The 16,890-nt window shown below is 43.6% G+C and overlaps 1 protein-coding gene across 5 annotated transcripts in view; it reads left to right on the top strand.

Moving 5' to 3' along the window:
• Nucleotides 1-16,890, top strand: part of BMAL1 (basic helix-loop-helix ARNT like 1) — a 94,741-nt gene that overhangs the window by 60,632 nt on the left and 17,219 nt on the right. For all 5 annotated transcript variants that reach the window (XM_054971483.1, XM_054971482.1, XM_054971485.1 and 2 more), the window contains one exon: nucleotides 6,928-7,036. In XM_054971483.1, the coding sequence (XP_054827458.1) occupies nucleotides 6,928-7,036 (109 nt within the window). The remainder of the gene's footprint in view (nucleotides 1-6,927; nucleotides 7,037-16,890) is intronic.

Below are 16,890 nucleotides of genomic sequence, written 5' to 3'. Positions count from 1 at the left end.
TCACTTTGCCCAGAAAGGGCAGATTAGAGACTGGGTGATAATTAGCCACATCAGTTTTGTCTAGGGATGGTTTTTTAATTAGTGGGCAGATAACTGCCTGTTTGAGTGGCCAGGGGAAGGAGCCCTGAGTTGGTGATTGATTTACAATAAATCTCAGTGGTTCACTTACGTGATCTTTACCTGATTTTAACAGCCAAGATGGGCAAGGATCGAGAGCACAAGTAGTGGTTTTCATAGATGCCAGAATCCTGTTAAAGTCTGTCATTGTAATTGTTTCAAAGCAGTCCAAATGTAGGCCAGGTGGTGTATTAAGTATTTCTCCTATCTTGTTTGTATTGCAGCTAGCCTCTAGATCAGAGCGTATTCATGCTTATTTTATCAGTGAAAAACTTAGCAAAGGCCTCACAGCTAATTGTCTGTTCTTGGGACTGGAGTTAGAAGGTGTCTGGATAGCCTGAACAATTGGGACAGTCGTGAACTAGCCGACACAATGGTTGCCGAGAAATAACGTTTCTTTGCTGTTTTCATTTCCGCTTCATAGATCCTCCAGTGTGTTCTGTAGCAAGCTCTATCAGCTTCCATGTGAGTTTTTTGCTCGTGTCTTTCACCAGTGTCTTTCTAGATTTCTTCCAGCCCTCTTCAGATCAGCCAACTCCATGGTAAACCATGGCACCAGCTTCTGTCCCAAGGGCCAGAGGGGTTGACGAGCAATGGTGTCAATAGCTTCAAGGAGCTTTGTGTTCTACGCTCCTACAGCAGCTTCTGTGGAGCATGTGTCTGGAATTCTAAAATCCCCTAAGGCATTTTGGAATCTGGAAGAGTCTATGAGCCTTTGGGGGTGAATCTATTTTAACTGGACTTCCTATTTTGAGGGGTGTTGGGGCCATATTCACTTTTGCCCTCAGCAGATGAGAGTCTGACCATGGTTCAGGATAAACCAATGTTGAGACAAGATTTTCCCTCAAAGACTCAGTGTAAAATACTAAGTCTAGTGTGTGGCCTCTTTCATATATAGGGCCTATCACAATTTGCAAGGGGCCCAGGGTTGCCAGGGAAGCTATACATTCCTGAGCCAGCCTGACTTGGAACACTCAGCATGGACGTTGAAGTCTCCCAGAACAATAAGACTGGGTGTCTCCAACACCATGTCTGCTAGCAGCTCTGCCAACTCAGAGAAGGTACTTATGGGGGAGCTGGGTGGTCTGTAAAGAAACAGGATACCAGTCTATCTTTAATTCCCAGAGACAGGAGCTTACATACCTATACTAAGACTTTAAGTAAGAGCAATGGCCCATCTACCATTAGAGTAATCTGCTCTGGTGGAAGCCTTGTCCAACCTTGACCCTTCAATTTTATGATGCAGATTATAGAATGTACTTTTATATGTCACTGAGCCAAAATGGCTCTTGTAGAATCTGAATTCCTGCATGTACAATGTTTGTGGTCATCATAATTCATAATAACAACAGCAAAGCCTTGAAAAGGGGAAAGAATGCTAGTCCAAACCAATATGGGAAAAGAATGTTTTTCCAAAGTGACTGGTGCCAACTGTTAAGTGGTTGGTTGGCTTGGTGAAAAATATGCCATATATTCTGACTTTCTTGTCACTTTTTAAAAGTGCCATCTTTAAGCATCAGCTTGATTGTATTGCGACAAAAAAACCATTAAGAAACATGAAGAGCTGTTCAAGGTTCAGTTACATTGAGCTTGCCTTATCAGATATTTACAGCAGCCCAGCTGGGCTAGCTTTCATTTGGTAACTATGGATTATCCTGCTTGGGGTGTCCTACTTAGCATGTCATGAAACTGATCTCTCTCTTTTTTTTTTTTACTTTGAGCTAAAGTGATTACAGATAATGAAAGTGCATAGAATCTTTGGCTAGCCTATGCTCTTTTAAAAGATCCTGATAGGATGAAACACACCTGTGTGCTTTATTGGTTGAGAAGGCAAGGGCATGACCTCTGCATTTCCCATAGAGGATTATAGGAACATCTTTCTGTAGTTTCCCCAAGTACCTGTATGGAGCATACAAGGAGTGGGCTCACCTCTTAGGGATGCCATTTGATTTGGAGAGGCAGACAAAGGTAGCTGGACAAGATCTTTAGACAAACTATCTAAAACATTTGTATCCCGCCTTTCCCCACAAGTGGAGGCTACAGCCTTAGTCAGGGTATTTATCCCACAAGAACAGCTAAAGATACCATGTTATAGAGCTGGTACGTTCAAAGTGTCTCCAGGAAATCTTAGGGTTTCTCAGTGAGAATCTCAGTAATGTTAAAGTTTATCTGAAACATTATTGTTGTCCATATTCACAATCTTTTTGTACAGTATTTAAATGTATTCTCAAGTCATATAGAACAAGGGAGGGAAGGCTTTCTGGGAGCAACTTATTTTTTTAAGAGCCTTGAGAGCTACTAGTCACAAAACAGTGGCCTGTACAAAAATTACAATATCTGCAGTGTTTGGGTGGGGAAATCTTTTCTCTGCTGTTTTCCCAGAGCACCCCTCATAGTAACTTGCCCTATGGGAGGAAATATTGTTAACTCTCTGTCTTTGCTGCAAGAGGCAATAGGAGCTTTGATACAGGAGGAAAGAGCCAATATCACACTCCTTTTCTGTCTACAGCAAAGATGAGCATGTACGTGCATGTAAAGGAGGAGAGGCAGAGGAGAAAGAGAGCTGGTTCTATTGCTTTCCCATCCAGAGCAAAGGTGCATACATGTGCTGCTGCCTCCTTTGCACAGAGGAGAAAAGGTGATGCAGTAGATTTATAGGGAAGAATAAGAAAGTGGAGGAATGATTGAGGAATCATCACTGGAGGAATGATTGAGAGCTACTCAAGTACTTGGAGAATGACTAGTCTCTCCCAAGGGACCTTCTGTGTGTCCCCCCCCCCCTCAATCAGGGGAATGATGAAGCACAATAGTCCTGATCAGCAGTCCAAGTAAACAGAGTCTGAGACCAAGAGCAGGCAGTCCACAGCAGACAAGTTCATATGAAAAGGATTCCCCAAAGGTTAAAGTTTGTAATGTCTTTCGTTATAGAACCAACCTTAGTGCAGATGCTACTCTCCTAGCAATAGCCACTGTAAACAACTATTGTGTAATCTGTCTTCATTGCACACAACAAGAGGCTTCATTCACAGAGAAACTATTCTTCTGGAACCCCATATAGCAACTAAGTAAAGCCTCTAGCATAGTATTTATTAGCAGTAATTTGGACACGTAGCCCCAGACTGAAAGGTTACTCAGAAATTGAAAGCTGGCTGGCTGGCTTCTCTTACCAGTGGAAGTGAAAAACAAATGTGGCTTTTCTTTTCTGGGTCCAGCAGCAACTATTTTCAAATAAATTTTAAAGACACACCTCTTAAGATTTCTGCAGATATGTGCCACAAATAATTGCGTCATTCAGCAAACATCTTGCATCATAGTATGATTAATTACCATGTAAACCTTATGAAGAATATATACTTATTCACGCACAAAAAATATGGACTTAGTGTGTAATGACGTGAGCATAAAATAACATAACATGTTAGAAGGGAAATTCCAATAATTCATGTCAATGACTACTGAAGTCATGTAGTTCACTAAATTGTTTGAGTGAACAAGCAAGAGTGTGGGTTTATGGGGGGGGGGCGGTTACCAGGGCTTTTTTTGAGGGTGAACGCTGTTCCGGAAGCTCTAGAATCTGCCCATGTGATTCCTTCCTCCTTCAGCCCTGTGGGCTCTGCAGAGGAGGTTAAGCTGCTTTGAGTTCATTCTGCTTTTTTCCCATCCTCTGTGTGTGTGTGAGAGAGAGAGTGAGAGAGAGAGAGAGAACTGGGGCCCAGCATGAGCACTGCAGAGGAGGTTTAGCTGCTTTGAGTTCATTCTGCTTTCTTTTCGTGGGGGTGGGTGGGGCTGTGCGTGTGTGTTTCTTTCATTTTTTGTTGACTGAAGTTAACATTGTTATGGTTCTCGCAGCTTTTGAATGCAGATTGGTTCTGTGTTAGTTAAATATATCAGTTATGGTTATTTGTATTTGTTAAAATATCAGTTACGATTATTCCAGTTTTATGCTAGGAATGGATAGCTGTGTCCAAGTCACAGAAGGCTTTCATCAATATATTCATCAGCATATAGGTGTTCTTATATCTTAATAGCTGTAACTCAAATGGTTCTCCCTACCCTCAGCTGATTAACATCACTGAAATTGCAGTGGACATATGGATGTTAAGGAAGTTTTTGTGAATATTTGTCTGGGACATTGGAATATTTATGAGCATTTCACAGTGTCACAACAGCTTAGCCATTGGTAAGTTAGAGTTGGCAGGCAACAAAAAAAAGCCATTTTAAACTAAGTATAAATCTAATGCAAGAGCCTCATGGCACAGAGTGGTAAGCTGCAGTACTGCAGCCCAAGCTCTGCTCACAACCTGAGTTTGATCCCTGCGGAAGCTGAGTTCAGGTAGCCGGCTCAAGGTTGACTCAGCCTCCCATCCTTCCGAGGTCAGTAAAATGAGTACCCAGTTTCCTGGGGGTAAAGTGTAGATGACTGGGGAAGGCAATGGCAAACCACCACGTAAAAAGTGTGCCAAGAAAATGTCATGATGTGACGTCCCCCCATGGGGCAATAATGACTCGGTGCTTGCACCTTTACCTTTAAATCTAATGCAGCTAAAGTTGAGTATCTAATTTTGCATTGCTTCAGTAAAGCAAAACCCTCCCTGAAAATTTGAACATTCAATATTCATTAGATTAGGAATTTCAGACTCTGTGGAATTTTGAGAAAGAATTTTGGATTTTTTCCCTACGCCAGCAGAGGGAATCTGTTAGAATTTAGATTTGTGAGATGGGTTTTGGATTTTTAGAGGCCCCCTCCTTCTTTCATATTTTAAAATGTAATTCCAAAGAAATGAAATGTTTGGGAAAGGGAATGGAAGATTTCACTTTTTGTAGAGGATACAGAAAGGAAACAATCCCTTTCTCATAATAGTGTAATTTCCCAAGCTTACTAACATTCATCTCATCATAATGCATTGTGCTGGGTTCCGGGAGTGATGTCACTTCCAGGAAAAAAGCCCTGATGGTTACAAAGACTGTAAACATCTGTAGTCATACAATTTAAAATCGTTCTCAAGCACTTCAAGCATCTAATATTTTTCATCGAAGAAAAGAAAACGTCTATTTGAACTCTGCACAGCTAAATACTTTGGCTTATCTCCTGAGCAGGGTGAGCAAAACTGTACTATGGAAATGGAAATTTTCCAACCTCCTCCTATTGTGGCAATTTTCTGTGCCCCTGAAATTGTGCCTCTGGGGGTCAGTAGACCCCTGGAAGCATTATGTGGTTAAATTTGGGAGTGCGGTGGTAAGGGCTTCTTTAAGCAGAACAGAAACCTAGAATCTAAGCCTCTGTGATAGCTTGTACAGAGCCCTCTTTTTCATTTCTCTGGTTCCCCACCCTGTTGTACCCATGATTTGGTAGAATGAAACTATTCTAGAATGGCCCAGTGGAATCTAACTTTGTGGGGATTTAAAAAAAGAAAACTCATGGGAGTTTGAAACTTGGTTTAACTATTATACAAGTGGGGGACCTGCAACAAGTTATGGGGGCACTTCATTTTCACCTATGAAGATAGTTTTAGGTAGGTAAGTTTCTGAAAAAGGGAGCTTTCACTCTCAAAATCTCACACCCTGTTGGTTTTTAAGGTACACACTGGGCATAAATTCTGCTGTTCATTTTTTCCTATAGCTTCTTCCCCACACTATTTCCTCTTTTTCTTTCTTCCTGGCAGCCCCTGTATCCTCTTTCTTTTTCCTACTTCCTTCTTTCCTTCCCACCCTCCAACCAACCTACCTTTATCTGCCCTCCTGCCTTCAGCTTTTTCTTTTCCCCTCCCCCTGGCAGCCTTTCTCTGGGAAAACTGTGCATGGTGCTGGCCAGTGGGCTGGGCCCACTTGCATGGTGCCACCAGCAGATCAGGCCCAGTTGTGCAGTGGGTGGCACCTTACTTTCCTCTATATCCCCTCCCCACAATGTTTCCTCTTTTCCTCTTCCTGGCAGCTCCCATATCCTCATCTTTATCTACTTTCTTCTCTTTCCCATCCACCTATCAATCTCGTTTTTGTCTGCCTCCCATCTGCAGCTATATTTTTAATTGCATCATCTATACCCGCCTCTCTCCCCCTCAATGGACACCTAAAGCAGCTTACATCATTCTCCTCTCCTACCTTTTATTCTCACAAAAATCCTGTGAGGTAGGTTAGGCTGAGAGTGTGACTGGCCCAAGGTCACCTAGTTTCCTTGACAAAGTGGGGATTCAAACTTGGGTCTCCCAGGTCCTAGTCTGAAACTCTAATCGCTACATCACTCTGGCTTTCATGCAGAATAGTAGTGAGCAGCTGGGCCTGCAAGTGATTGCTGCCTGACCTACTAGCCTCATGAGTCCTGCCTCAAAGGCCAAAACAAGCCTGGAAGGGGCTCTGCCTCTCCCACTGTCTTTTACTGTCAGAAACCAAAGCTTGAAGTTTGGCAATATTGTTGTGGTTACCTAGCGTCCCCTGTAATAGCCACTGAAGAGGGCATTTGTTTCTTAAAGCTATGAGTGTGGCTTCTATTATTGGGGGGAGGGGGTATTAATCTCTCTCTCTCTCTCTCTCTCTCTCTCTCTCTCTCTCTCTGTGTTGTTTCAAGGGTTTGTAGAAAGATCTGTCTGTTCATGGGTCCAGTCTATGGATTTAAGTATTCCCAGACCTGGCCATGTTGAAAATTAGATATTTTGTTTTTTAATGTTATCTATTTTTATTGTTATTGCCTCCTTGCCTGTGGAAGGAAGGACCTGAAAATGTGAAGATAGCCACTGTGATGAACCATTGCCTCTGTACTCATCTTTCTCTTTCACTGTCTTTCTTTACAATATTCTCTCCTCTGTTTTTTTAAAGGTGCACCCAAGAGGGCCCTTCCAACAGTTCCTGGAATTCCAGGTGGAACAAGAGCTGGAGCTGGTAAAATTGGTAGGATGATTGCTGAAGAAATTATGGAAATTCACAGGTGAGGACACTCTGGCTCTATTCTGCCAGTTATATATTTAAATAAATAGCAATCAAAATAGTCACTTATTAATACATTATAAAATATAAATATATTTATCTAACCATTTATGATGTGTGGTTATCTTTATGGAACACCCTTTTCAGAAAGTGTAGCTGTTCGCTAATAAACTAATAAAAGGAGTTCCTGTGATATTACAGTAAGCCATATGAGGAACTGGAGAGAGACTCATCTGTCAGAGACAAGAAGTTTGTCTCTCTGTAAGATAATTCTTTCTCTTTTTTTTTAAGGCCCTCCTCAGTTTCTCAACTCAGCCTAAAACTCGTTTGGTGACTTTGGGCTGTTTGTACATTCTTTATCAGCCTAATCTACCTGACAGAGTTGTTGTAGGGTTGCCAGGTCCCCTGGGGCCCAAACTGGGGGTGGGGGAGGGTTGTAGGGGAGTACGCACAGGAAGAACTTACCTCTTGTGCATGCTCTGGAGGACATCCTTGTCACGCTGGGAATGACGTCATTCCTAAAGGCCAATGTTTATCAAATTGTCCCTGCCTAGGGGCCTTCACTTACTTGTGGTGCCAGAAATGACATCATTTCCGGTGTGACAAGGAAATCCCCTGGAGCATGCAGGAGCGTACTCGGGAGCTCCCAAACCAATTTCCCACACTCCCCTCGCCACTGACCAGGTAAGCAGTAGCAGGGGCAGAGGCTGGGAGCATGGGATTCCCTGCGCCCACTGGGGGAAGATTAAAAAAGAGTTTAAAAGATTAAAAAAGAAGGAAAATTCATGTATATTGCTTGAGCTCCTTAGAGGAATGTAATAAATACTTTTTAAAAGGGAGGGGGGACTAACAAGGCATTTTAGAGTATAATACATGAAAATGCCCTTTCGTAGTACAGTTTTCAAGGCCTACTACATGCAGAAGTTTTTTGCAGCCATAATGGTTCAAAATCCAAGAACAAACCACAATCCACGTATTTTTTTTATTAGGACCAGCTACAATAACACAAAACAGCATGCAACCTTTTGAGTTCATGAGAACTCTTTTGCATACTTGATGTTGCAAAATAAAACATTAAAAAGGAGATGGGGGTAATAAGATGATGAGTAAGGCTTTCTCTCATCAGTACCTCTTAGCTGAATGTTGAGGTAACTAGATATACATTAGTGCCCTTGATGAAAGGTTGCACTTAAATTCTTCTGAGAAAGAGAGGAAAAAGAAAAATGGTGCTTCTCTGTTGGAATTTCAAAGGCCAACAGACTTCCTTTGATCTCTCTGACACTAAATGAATTCCTCAATATTCATTGTATTAACAATTTAGGAGATAAATTTGTGGCACATGAGGTATAAAGTCACAGCCAAATTGGGTAGTTTTACTTCATTTGAGCAAATTCCCAAATGCAGTCTCTTGCTAGTTGATTATTTTCCAGTTGACATATTCTTCTTAGCTGAATTCAGATATTTCTAAAGTGGACAAAAGTTGTCTACTGGTCACAATCAAAATCTAAAAACTTGCAGCAAAGTGATTGTCATTTGGTATGGAGACAACACACTCAAGGATGGCTCTGGGACAAGATACTTTGCACCTTAACTTATGTAAGATTCAAAATAAAATGGCTTTTTCACATGCTGCTGGCAATCCGAATTAAAAGATATTTCCCTCAGCCAGAGAAGTAGCCTCCATATAGATCTTAAAGAGACAGTGGTGGTGGAAGAGAATGCCATCAAATCATAGCTGACTTATGGCGACCCTGCTGCAGTTTTCAAGGCAAGAGACTAATAGTGGTGGTTTGCCTTTGCTTGCCTCTGCAACTCTGGTTGTCTTTGGAGGTCTCCCATACAATTACTGCTTAGCTCCTGAGATCTGAAGAGGCATGTAATAGAGTGAAGGCAGTAAGATTGTTACAGTGGACTTGTTCCACTCCATACTGTGGGTGGGTGGTGGTGGTGTTGAAATTTCCCTTTTATTTTTAAACTGCCTGCAACTGTAAAGCATCAGGAACATTAAACATTAGTGAATTTTTGTCTGCTGTTTTAGTTTTCTGCATAATTCTTAGATGGGGGGTATTAAGGGAGTTTTCAAAAATGCCCACCCTTCTGCAGTCTGGAACAGGTGTGGCCTGTTAACATCAGGCCTTCACTACCTCATTATGTGGGCTGTGTAAGGCCTTAGAGTTTTTGTTTTAATGATACTTTAATAGTCCTTCCCTCACACATAGTGCTTTATCAATGCATTAAAAAGGAGGGTAGGAAAAAATTGAAGGGTGCTACAGAAACACAAGATACAACACTGAAAGGAATTCCCTCTTCTACATTTCTTTGCTTCTACTTGTAAGTTCAGGTGACTTCCAGAACCAATGAACCTCCTGCTCCTGATGAAAAGGAGCAGCCTCCTGTGACTTCTGTAGCTGCTGTCTCACCCCATTCCTCTGAAAATATACCCAATAATGAGTGATACCACCAGTACAGTATCCTACTCCAGTGATCCAGGCGAGTGGGACATAACTTTACAAGATCTCATTACATAACAGACTGAGAAAGGGCCAGAGGAATGCCATAACATGGATGCAGAGAATTCACTGACAAAACATGTTTACTCCAATCAGAATAGATAACTGAACAAATCAGTATTTGATTATGTGAAACCATGACTCTGGAGCATCTCAGTACTTTGGCCCTCTTGAGCGCTGAATGTGTAGTCAGAACTTTGAATTATAATATTTAGGTGGGTAGTAGAACAGCAGGATTTGAGTCCAGTGGTACCTTAGAGAACAACAAGATTTTCAGAGCACAAGCTTTCAAGAGTCAGAGGAGCTTATACTCTGAAAATCTTGTTGGTCTCTAAGGTGCCACTGGACTCAAATCTGTTGAATTATAGTATCATTTATTACTTTGCCACTGCCAAAGCCAGGAAGAAATGGTTGCAGTGAGTTTTTTAAAAAGATTTTCATTTTGATTTCAGTACACTTGTTCATTTTAGATAATATCATTTGATTTTTGTATTTTTTAAAATACGTTCTACCTACTTGGGCCCTTTCCTTGTGTTAACTTTGGAGCTTTTACATCCTTCAGCTGGGCCTGAGTCACCCTAATCGGTGTAAGGAGTCAGTTAAAGAAACTTGGGAAGAAAAACTTGTGGAACCTCATTAAGTCTTGCTGAGAACAATGAGAAGAAATGGTTAAAAAAACTTATCCCCACAAATTATGCTCTTCATAGAGGGCAAAACTATACCCAACAATCAAACAAGGTTGTTGGATCCATCAGAAAAGTTCACAGAATGAGTTAATGGAAAGTATCTTTTCCTGCCTTCCCCAGCTGCCTATCATTTGTCCTGAAGCTCTTTGCGAGCAAAATGAGGCACAGGACAAGGGGCTGCAGCAGCAGCCAAGAGGGAATAAACTGGTTTCTCTTTGCCTCTTCTGTTCATGGTTGTGTCTTTCAGAGGCAGTTTTGATTCCCCCTCTTTGCTGCATGTCCCTGTCTTGTGGCTCATTTTGCTTTTAAAACTCTGCCAGTCCTCAGATAGGAGTTCCAGGCCTAAATGGTAGGCTCCTTGAGGAAGGGGAAGGCAGGAAAATATATGCTCTACTAGCACCTTTTGTAAACCCTTCTGGTGGATCCCATCCAATAGTTAGTCAGTGTGAAATCCCTTGTGTTACTTTTGCACCTCCAGTCATGAAAGTACATCAGTCAGAACACCAGAGCTCCAGAATCCTGAAACATTTGGCACACTTAGTAAGTTAAAAACACAACAAAATCCAATCAACAGCAGCCTGTACACAGGCTTTCTCTGTGGTGGCCCGTACCTTGTGGAATTGCCTGCCTGAGAAGGTCAGGAGAGCCCCCATTCTCCTGACTTTCTGCAAACAATACAAAACCGAATTATTCAAAAAGACTTTTTACTCAGATAGGAGGGCTGTATTGTAGGGAGGGGATAACAGGGTTGCCCTTACCAGTGTTTATCGAGTGTTCTGTGTAGGCACACATGGGAACTGTGCATGTGCAGGCCAATCACGGATGTATCAAAACTCCAAGTGGATCAAGACAGCTGGCCTTTTTGCACACATTTTGAGTGGGTGCAGCTATAAAAGGTGGGGTGAGCGAATTCCTCCCTCAGTTCAATAAGCCACCAGTAAAGAAGGAGAAATTAGTATATTTAAAGAGCACACAAGGGGGAAAGGAGGGAGGGATGTGTGCTTGCACAGAAGAACACTTGATGAACAGTTACAAGTAGGCGCAACCCTATTTTCATCGTCGTGTCTTCTGTGCAGTCCCAAATGGGAGAGTAGCGAGCTAACTTAACCAGGAGGTGGGCGTGTTGCTCATCATCATTGAAAAAGACTCTTCAGGACAGGCTTGCCAACTGCAGTGTCCCTTCTGGAGTCTATGTCAATTGCATAGTGTTTAATAAATGTGGACAGAGTCAACCAGGTGGCCACCTTGCATAAGTCCACAAATGGAATGCCTAGACTAAATGCTGACGAAGTCGACTGGGCCCTTATCGAATGTGCCCTGATGTTCAAAGGGCACAGCTGTTTGGATTGTCCATAACACTCTTCAATGAGCCACACCAACCAGTTGGAGATGCTTTGAGTAGTGACTTTCTGGGTTTTTTTTTAGCTCCTTTGAAGGAAACAAATAGATTAGGGTCCTTTCTGAAGGCAAGAGTCCTGTCCAGGTAAAAACACAGAGCATGCTTGACGTCCAGTGTGTGTAGGCACCTGACAGCCTCTGTAGAAGGTAAAGGACAAAACACTGGTAGAGCATTTCCTACAGAACCAGCAACATGCTGCTTCCATGGTTCCATCCGCTGAGGAGTGGGTTTGGACACAGGAGGGTAAATGTTAGCCACGCCTCTAAGGAAAGACTTGCATTCTGGTTGGTAGAAGAGGGACCTGCTGTTCACAACCTCATGATAGGCTGAGATGGCTGCCCGATGGACCTTCACAGTTAGAGAGTCCCTACTTCTTTAACAGGACCAGATAGTCTAAGACAGATGGCCAGGGAGACGAAGAAGGGGCTAAGCCCTGTTCAAAAGCCCAAAGGGATAAACATTTCCACTTGCCAGAGTATGACTTTTGGGTGGAAGGCTTTCTAGCCTGTAAAATTATGTTTCTGACTGGGGAAGAGAACTCTAATCTGGAGGGGAAGCTTACTAAGCTGTCAGCTTCAGAGTGTCTGTATTGTGGTAAAGCACTGCATTGATCTGAAGAATGGTTGGTGATAGCAGAAATCGATACGCCCTTCCCTATGACATTCTGGACAGGGTGGAGAACCAAGCCTGTCTTGGCCAATAAGGGACGATTACAATTGCTGATATCTTCTCCCTCATCATTTTGCTGAGTGTTAAAGTCATGAGAGGGAGAAGGAGGAAGGCATACAGCAGACTGCCTTACCAGGAAATTTGGACAGCATCTCCTAGGGAGGACTTCCCTTTGCCTGCTCTAGAGCAGTATTGGGAACACGACTTTTTGAGTGCAGTAGCAAAGCGGTCTACAGTTGGAACCCCCCAGTTTCAGAACAAGGGTTGAAGGAATTCCGTATGGATGGACCATTTGTAATTGAGATCCTTGGGCCGACTCAAGGCATCTGCCAGAGTGTTGTCCCCTGCAGTGATGTGGATGGCTGTGAGGGAAACCTGATGTTGAAGGCAGATTCCTGGGAGAGGGACAGGGAGACCATGCCCCACTACTTGTTCAGGTAATGCGTGGCAGTTGTGTTGTCCGTGCATCTCTGAACATTCTTGCCTCTGACAAGGTGGAGGAAGGCTTTTAGGGCAAATTGGATAGCCCTTAGTTCCAGAAGGCTGATGTGAAACTTCGACTCATGTTGAGACCAAAGGCCATTTACCTGCTTGTCTCCAGACTAAGCCCCCCCCCCATCCCAACAGGGAAGCATCTGTGTAGATGGAAAGGTGAATGGGCTGGAACCGAACAGGGTCCCTACCATTAGGTTCCATTCATCGTTCCACCATGACAGGGTTTTTGTGAATAATCCTTGGAACCAAGAACCACTGGTACGGGTTCTGGTAGTGTGGATAAAATACCCTGACAAACCAATTTTGTAACAGAAAATGGGACTATCAATGTCAGAAAGGCCATAAAACCTAACAGTTTTTGGCTTTCCCTTGCACTTCGATATCTGAAAGAGCACACCTTGTTCAGCGTGACTCGGAAATGAGCTATCTGTTCCTTGGTGGGAAAAACCCATCCAACACTGCTCCTACAAATGTTACCCTCTGTTGTGGAACCAAGGAAGACTTCTTCAAATTGACCCTGAGACCCAGTTGTTGGAAGATTGACAGTACTAACAAGGTGTGATAAGAGACAGACTCTTTGGACTGGTCTCCGATAAGCCAGTCATCCAGATAGGGAAATACGGTGCAACCCTTCTCCCTGAGGTGGCTGACCACTACTGCTATAACCTTGGTGAACACCTGCGGGGTAGAGGAGAGGCCAAAAGGAAGGGCCTTGTATTGGTATCTTTCAGAACTGCATTGGAACCAAAGGTATTTTCTGTAAGAAACATGTATTGGGACATGGAAATATGCATCCTTTAGATCTACAGTAACAAACCAACCTTTTTTTTCAAAAAGAGGTAAAACATCTTTTAATGATAACATCCTGAACTTTCTGGGAACAACAAACTTGTTTACAAACCAGAAATTTAAGATGGGGTGGGAGCGCCCTGACTTTTTGTCCACCATGAAGTACTGGGAATAAATGCCATTGGAACTGGAGGATGAAACCGGTCCTATTGGCTGTTACAGTAGTAGGCTTTACACTTCCTTCATCAAAACTTCTTGAGGCAGGGAGGAGTTTAACTGGGAAGGAACATTCGGGGAAATGGATTTGACGTCTATAGAGTAACCTTCTCGAACTATTCACAGTACCCAGAGCTCTTGGGTAAATTTCTCCCATGCAGTAAGCGCAGGGATTGACCGACAGGGAGTGGGAAATAGGGCTTGATGTCAAAAACTTTATTTGGTGGAGTCAGACTGCTCTCTGAGGGAATTGGAACCGACCTTAGACTTGTGATGGTAATACATCCGTCAAGGCTGGTTGGATGGAACCATGGAAGCAGCATGTTGCTGGTTCTGTAGGAAATGCTGGTTCAATTGAGGCGGGAACTGATTTTACCCGGGTTGTAATTAGGATAGGGTCTAGGAGGGAACCGGTGTTTGTCTGGATCAACCGGGGTAATCCCTAATGATCTAGCTGGCACCTTATCCTTTATTTTCTTAAGTGCATCATCAGTGGTTGATGAGAAAAGATCATTTCCCTCCAAGGGTAGGTCCTCAGCCCTTAATGGTGTGGAGCTAATGCAGTGGTTCTAAGTCACTCATACCTCCGAAGCATGATGGCAGATGCCATAGCTCGTGCAGAGCAATCCCCAATGTGTCTTGCAGTGAGAATTTGTTGCTTTGAAAGCCAAAGGGCTTCTCCTTGGAGAATTTTTGTGAGATGCTGTTTCTCATCAGGGATGAGACTTAAGTAAGCACCGATCTTGTCCCACAGGAACAACTGGTACCTGGCCATAATGGCTTCATAATTGCCAATACAGAAATTTAGGGCTGATGAGGCATAAACCTTTCTCCCCAAAATATCAAGCTTTCTCCCCTCTTTATCTGTGGGGGCAGAATGACCAGCACCCTGTGGAAGACCCTTGCTTTGTAGGGTTTCTATAATGATAGAATTAGCAGGAGGGTGGTTGAACAGGAATGCAGCCCCATCTTGCTTGGTCTTATAGAGGTTATCTAACTTTCTTGAGATTGCTGGTGCGGATGCTGGCATAGACCAAACTTCCTTTGTAACATCTGTCATCCTCTGCATGATGGGAAATGCCACCGGGCCCATTGCCTCAGAGTGAAGAACCTTGAAGACTGGATCCGATGAAGTCAGAGCTGAACAAGTCACTTCAGTTTCCAGTGACCTTACCATTCTGACTAGTTGTTCAAAGTAGATGTGAAGGTCTTGAGTGAGAAACATAGCAGAGTCCTCCATGATACACTTGGAGGGAATGGCTGGGATGCCAAATTGGAACCGGAGTCAGAACCGTTGTCAGGATGCGTTGGTGGACCAAGTGTTGGTTCTGCAGACTCTGTGTCTTCAGGAACCATAGGAGGAATTGAGGGAGAGGTCTTGTCTTAGTGAAAGAAGGGTGAGGTTCCAGAGGGTAGTAGTCATCATGCAAATAGTAGTGAGGTGGTGGGTAGAGACTCAGAGAGCCTTCTATGCTATAGGCGTAGTAATGGTAAGGAGACTCATAGGGGTATGGAACCCATGGACGTCTGTGACTTGTAATGACCTCTAGACAACTCTCAGTGTCAGTTGAAACCGAAGCAGCTGCTTCCTTCTGTGCAGTTTGCACTGGAGAAAGTGGTAATGGACAGGGCTTTTTTCCAGCAGGAATGCAGTGGAACGGAGTTCCGGCACCTCTTGAAAATGGTCACATGGCTGGTGGCCCCGCCCCCTGATCTCCAGACAGAGGGGAGTTTAGATTTCCCTCCGCGCCGGAGGGCAATCTAAACTCCCCTCTGTCTGGAAATCAGGGGGCGGGGCCACCAGCCATGTGATCATTTTCGTCGAGGGTGATTTAAACTTTAAAAAACTCCCCCCTTGTTCCAGCTGACCCAAAGTGACGTCATTGTGCGGTCCTGAGTTCCATCACTGAGTTCCACCACCTCATTTCCCAGAAAAAAAACCCTGGTAATGGAGATAACAGCAATCCCAGGTCTCAGAGATCTGGAATCTCACCTTCTAGAATGGCAGGAACTGAGGCCGACTGACATCTCGGGGTTGCTTTTTCTTTTGCTGTTTCGGAGTCGGGCGCTTTTCAGTATGCCTCGACACTAGCTTGCCTTTTTCAATGATGGCTCGGATGAAGACTGAGATGGGCTGGAATTTTTATGAACTGACTGGTTCTTATTAATGGCACTTGGAGCCAAAGTAGAAGGAACTGACTGGTTCTTATTATCGGCACTTGGAGACAAAGTAATCGGTCCCTTTACTGGATTTCAGTAAAGCTTTTGGTAAGGTCCCCCATGACATTCTGATGGGCAAACTGGAAGACTAGAGTGGACTATAGGACAGTTCGGTGGATAGGGAACTGGTTGGAGGACTGCACTCAAAGAGTGGTGGTCAACGGCGTTTCATCAGATTGGAGGGAGGTGTCCAGTGGGGTGCCCCAGGGCTCAGTTTTGGGCCCGGTACTTTTCAATATTTTTATCAATGATCTGGATGAAGGATTGGGAAGGGCTGCTCATTAAATTTGCTGATGATACCAAATTGGGAGCGGTAGCAAACACCCAAGAAGATAGAATTAAAATTCAACAAGACCTGAATACTCTGGAGAAGTGGGCAGCTGTGAATAGGATGCAATTCAACAAAGACAAGTGCACAGTATTACATCTGGGCCACAAAAATGGGAAGCACAAATACTGGATGGGGGATACACTTCTGAGCAGTAGTATATGCAAAAGGGATCTTGGGGTAAGAGTGGACTGTAAACTAAATATGAGCAGTCAGTGTGATGCGGTGGCAAAAAAGGCTAATTCAATCTTGGGTTGTATCAAAGGGGCCATAGCGTCGAAATCGCAGGAGGTCGTAGCCCCTCTCTATACTGCCTTGGTCAGGCCACACCTGGAGTATTGTGTGCAGTTCTGGAGGCCTCACTTCAAAAAGGATGTGGACAAAATCGAGAGGGTGCAGAGGAGAGCAACAAGAATGATCAGGGGTCTGGAGACTGAGCCCTACGAGGAAAGGCTGAGGGCCTTGGGAATGTTTAGTTTGGAGAAGAGGAGGTTGAGGGGGGACATGATTGCTCTCTTTAAATATTTGAAAGGCTGATTTGGA

This window comes from Eublepharis macularius, chromosome 2 (genome assembly GCF_028583425.1).
Source record: "Eublepharis macularius isolate TG4126 chromosome 2, MPM_Emac_v1.0, whole genome shotgun sequence".
NCBI classification, from domain to species: Eukaryota; Metazoa; Chordata; class Lepidosauria; order Squamata; family Eublepharidae; genus Eublepharis; species Eublepharis macularius.
The sequence above is the reverse complement of the archived record's forward strand: the minus strand, read 5'-3'. Positions and strand labels throughout refer to the sequence as shown.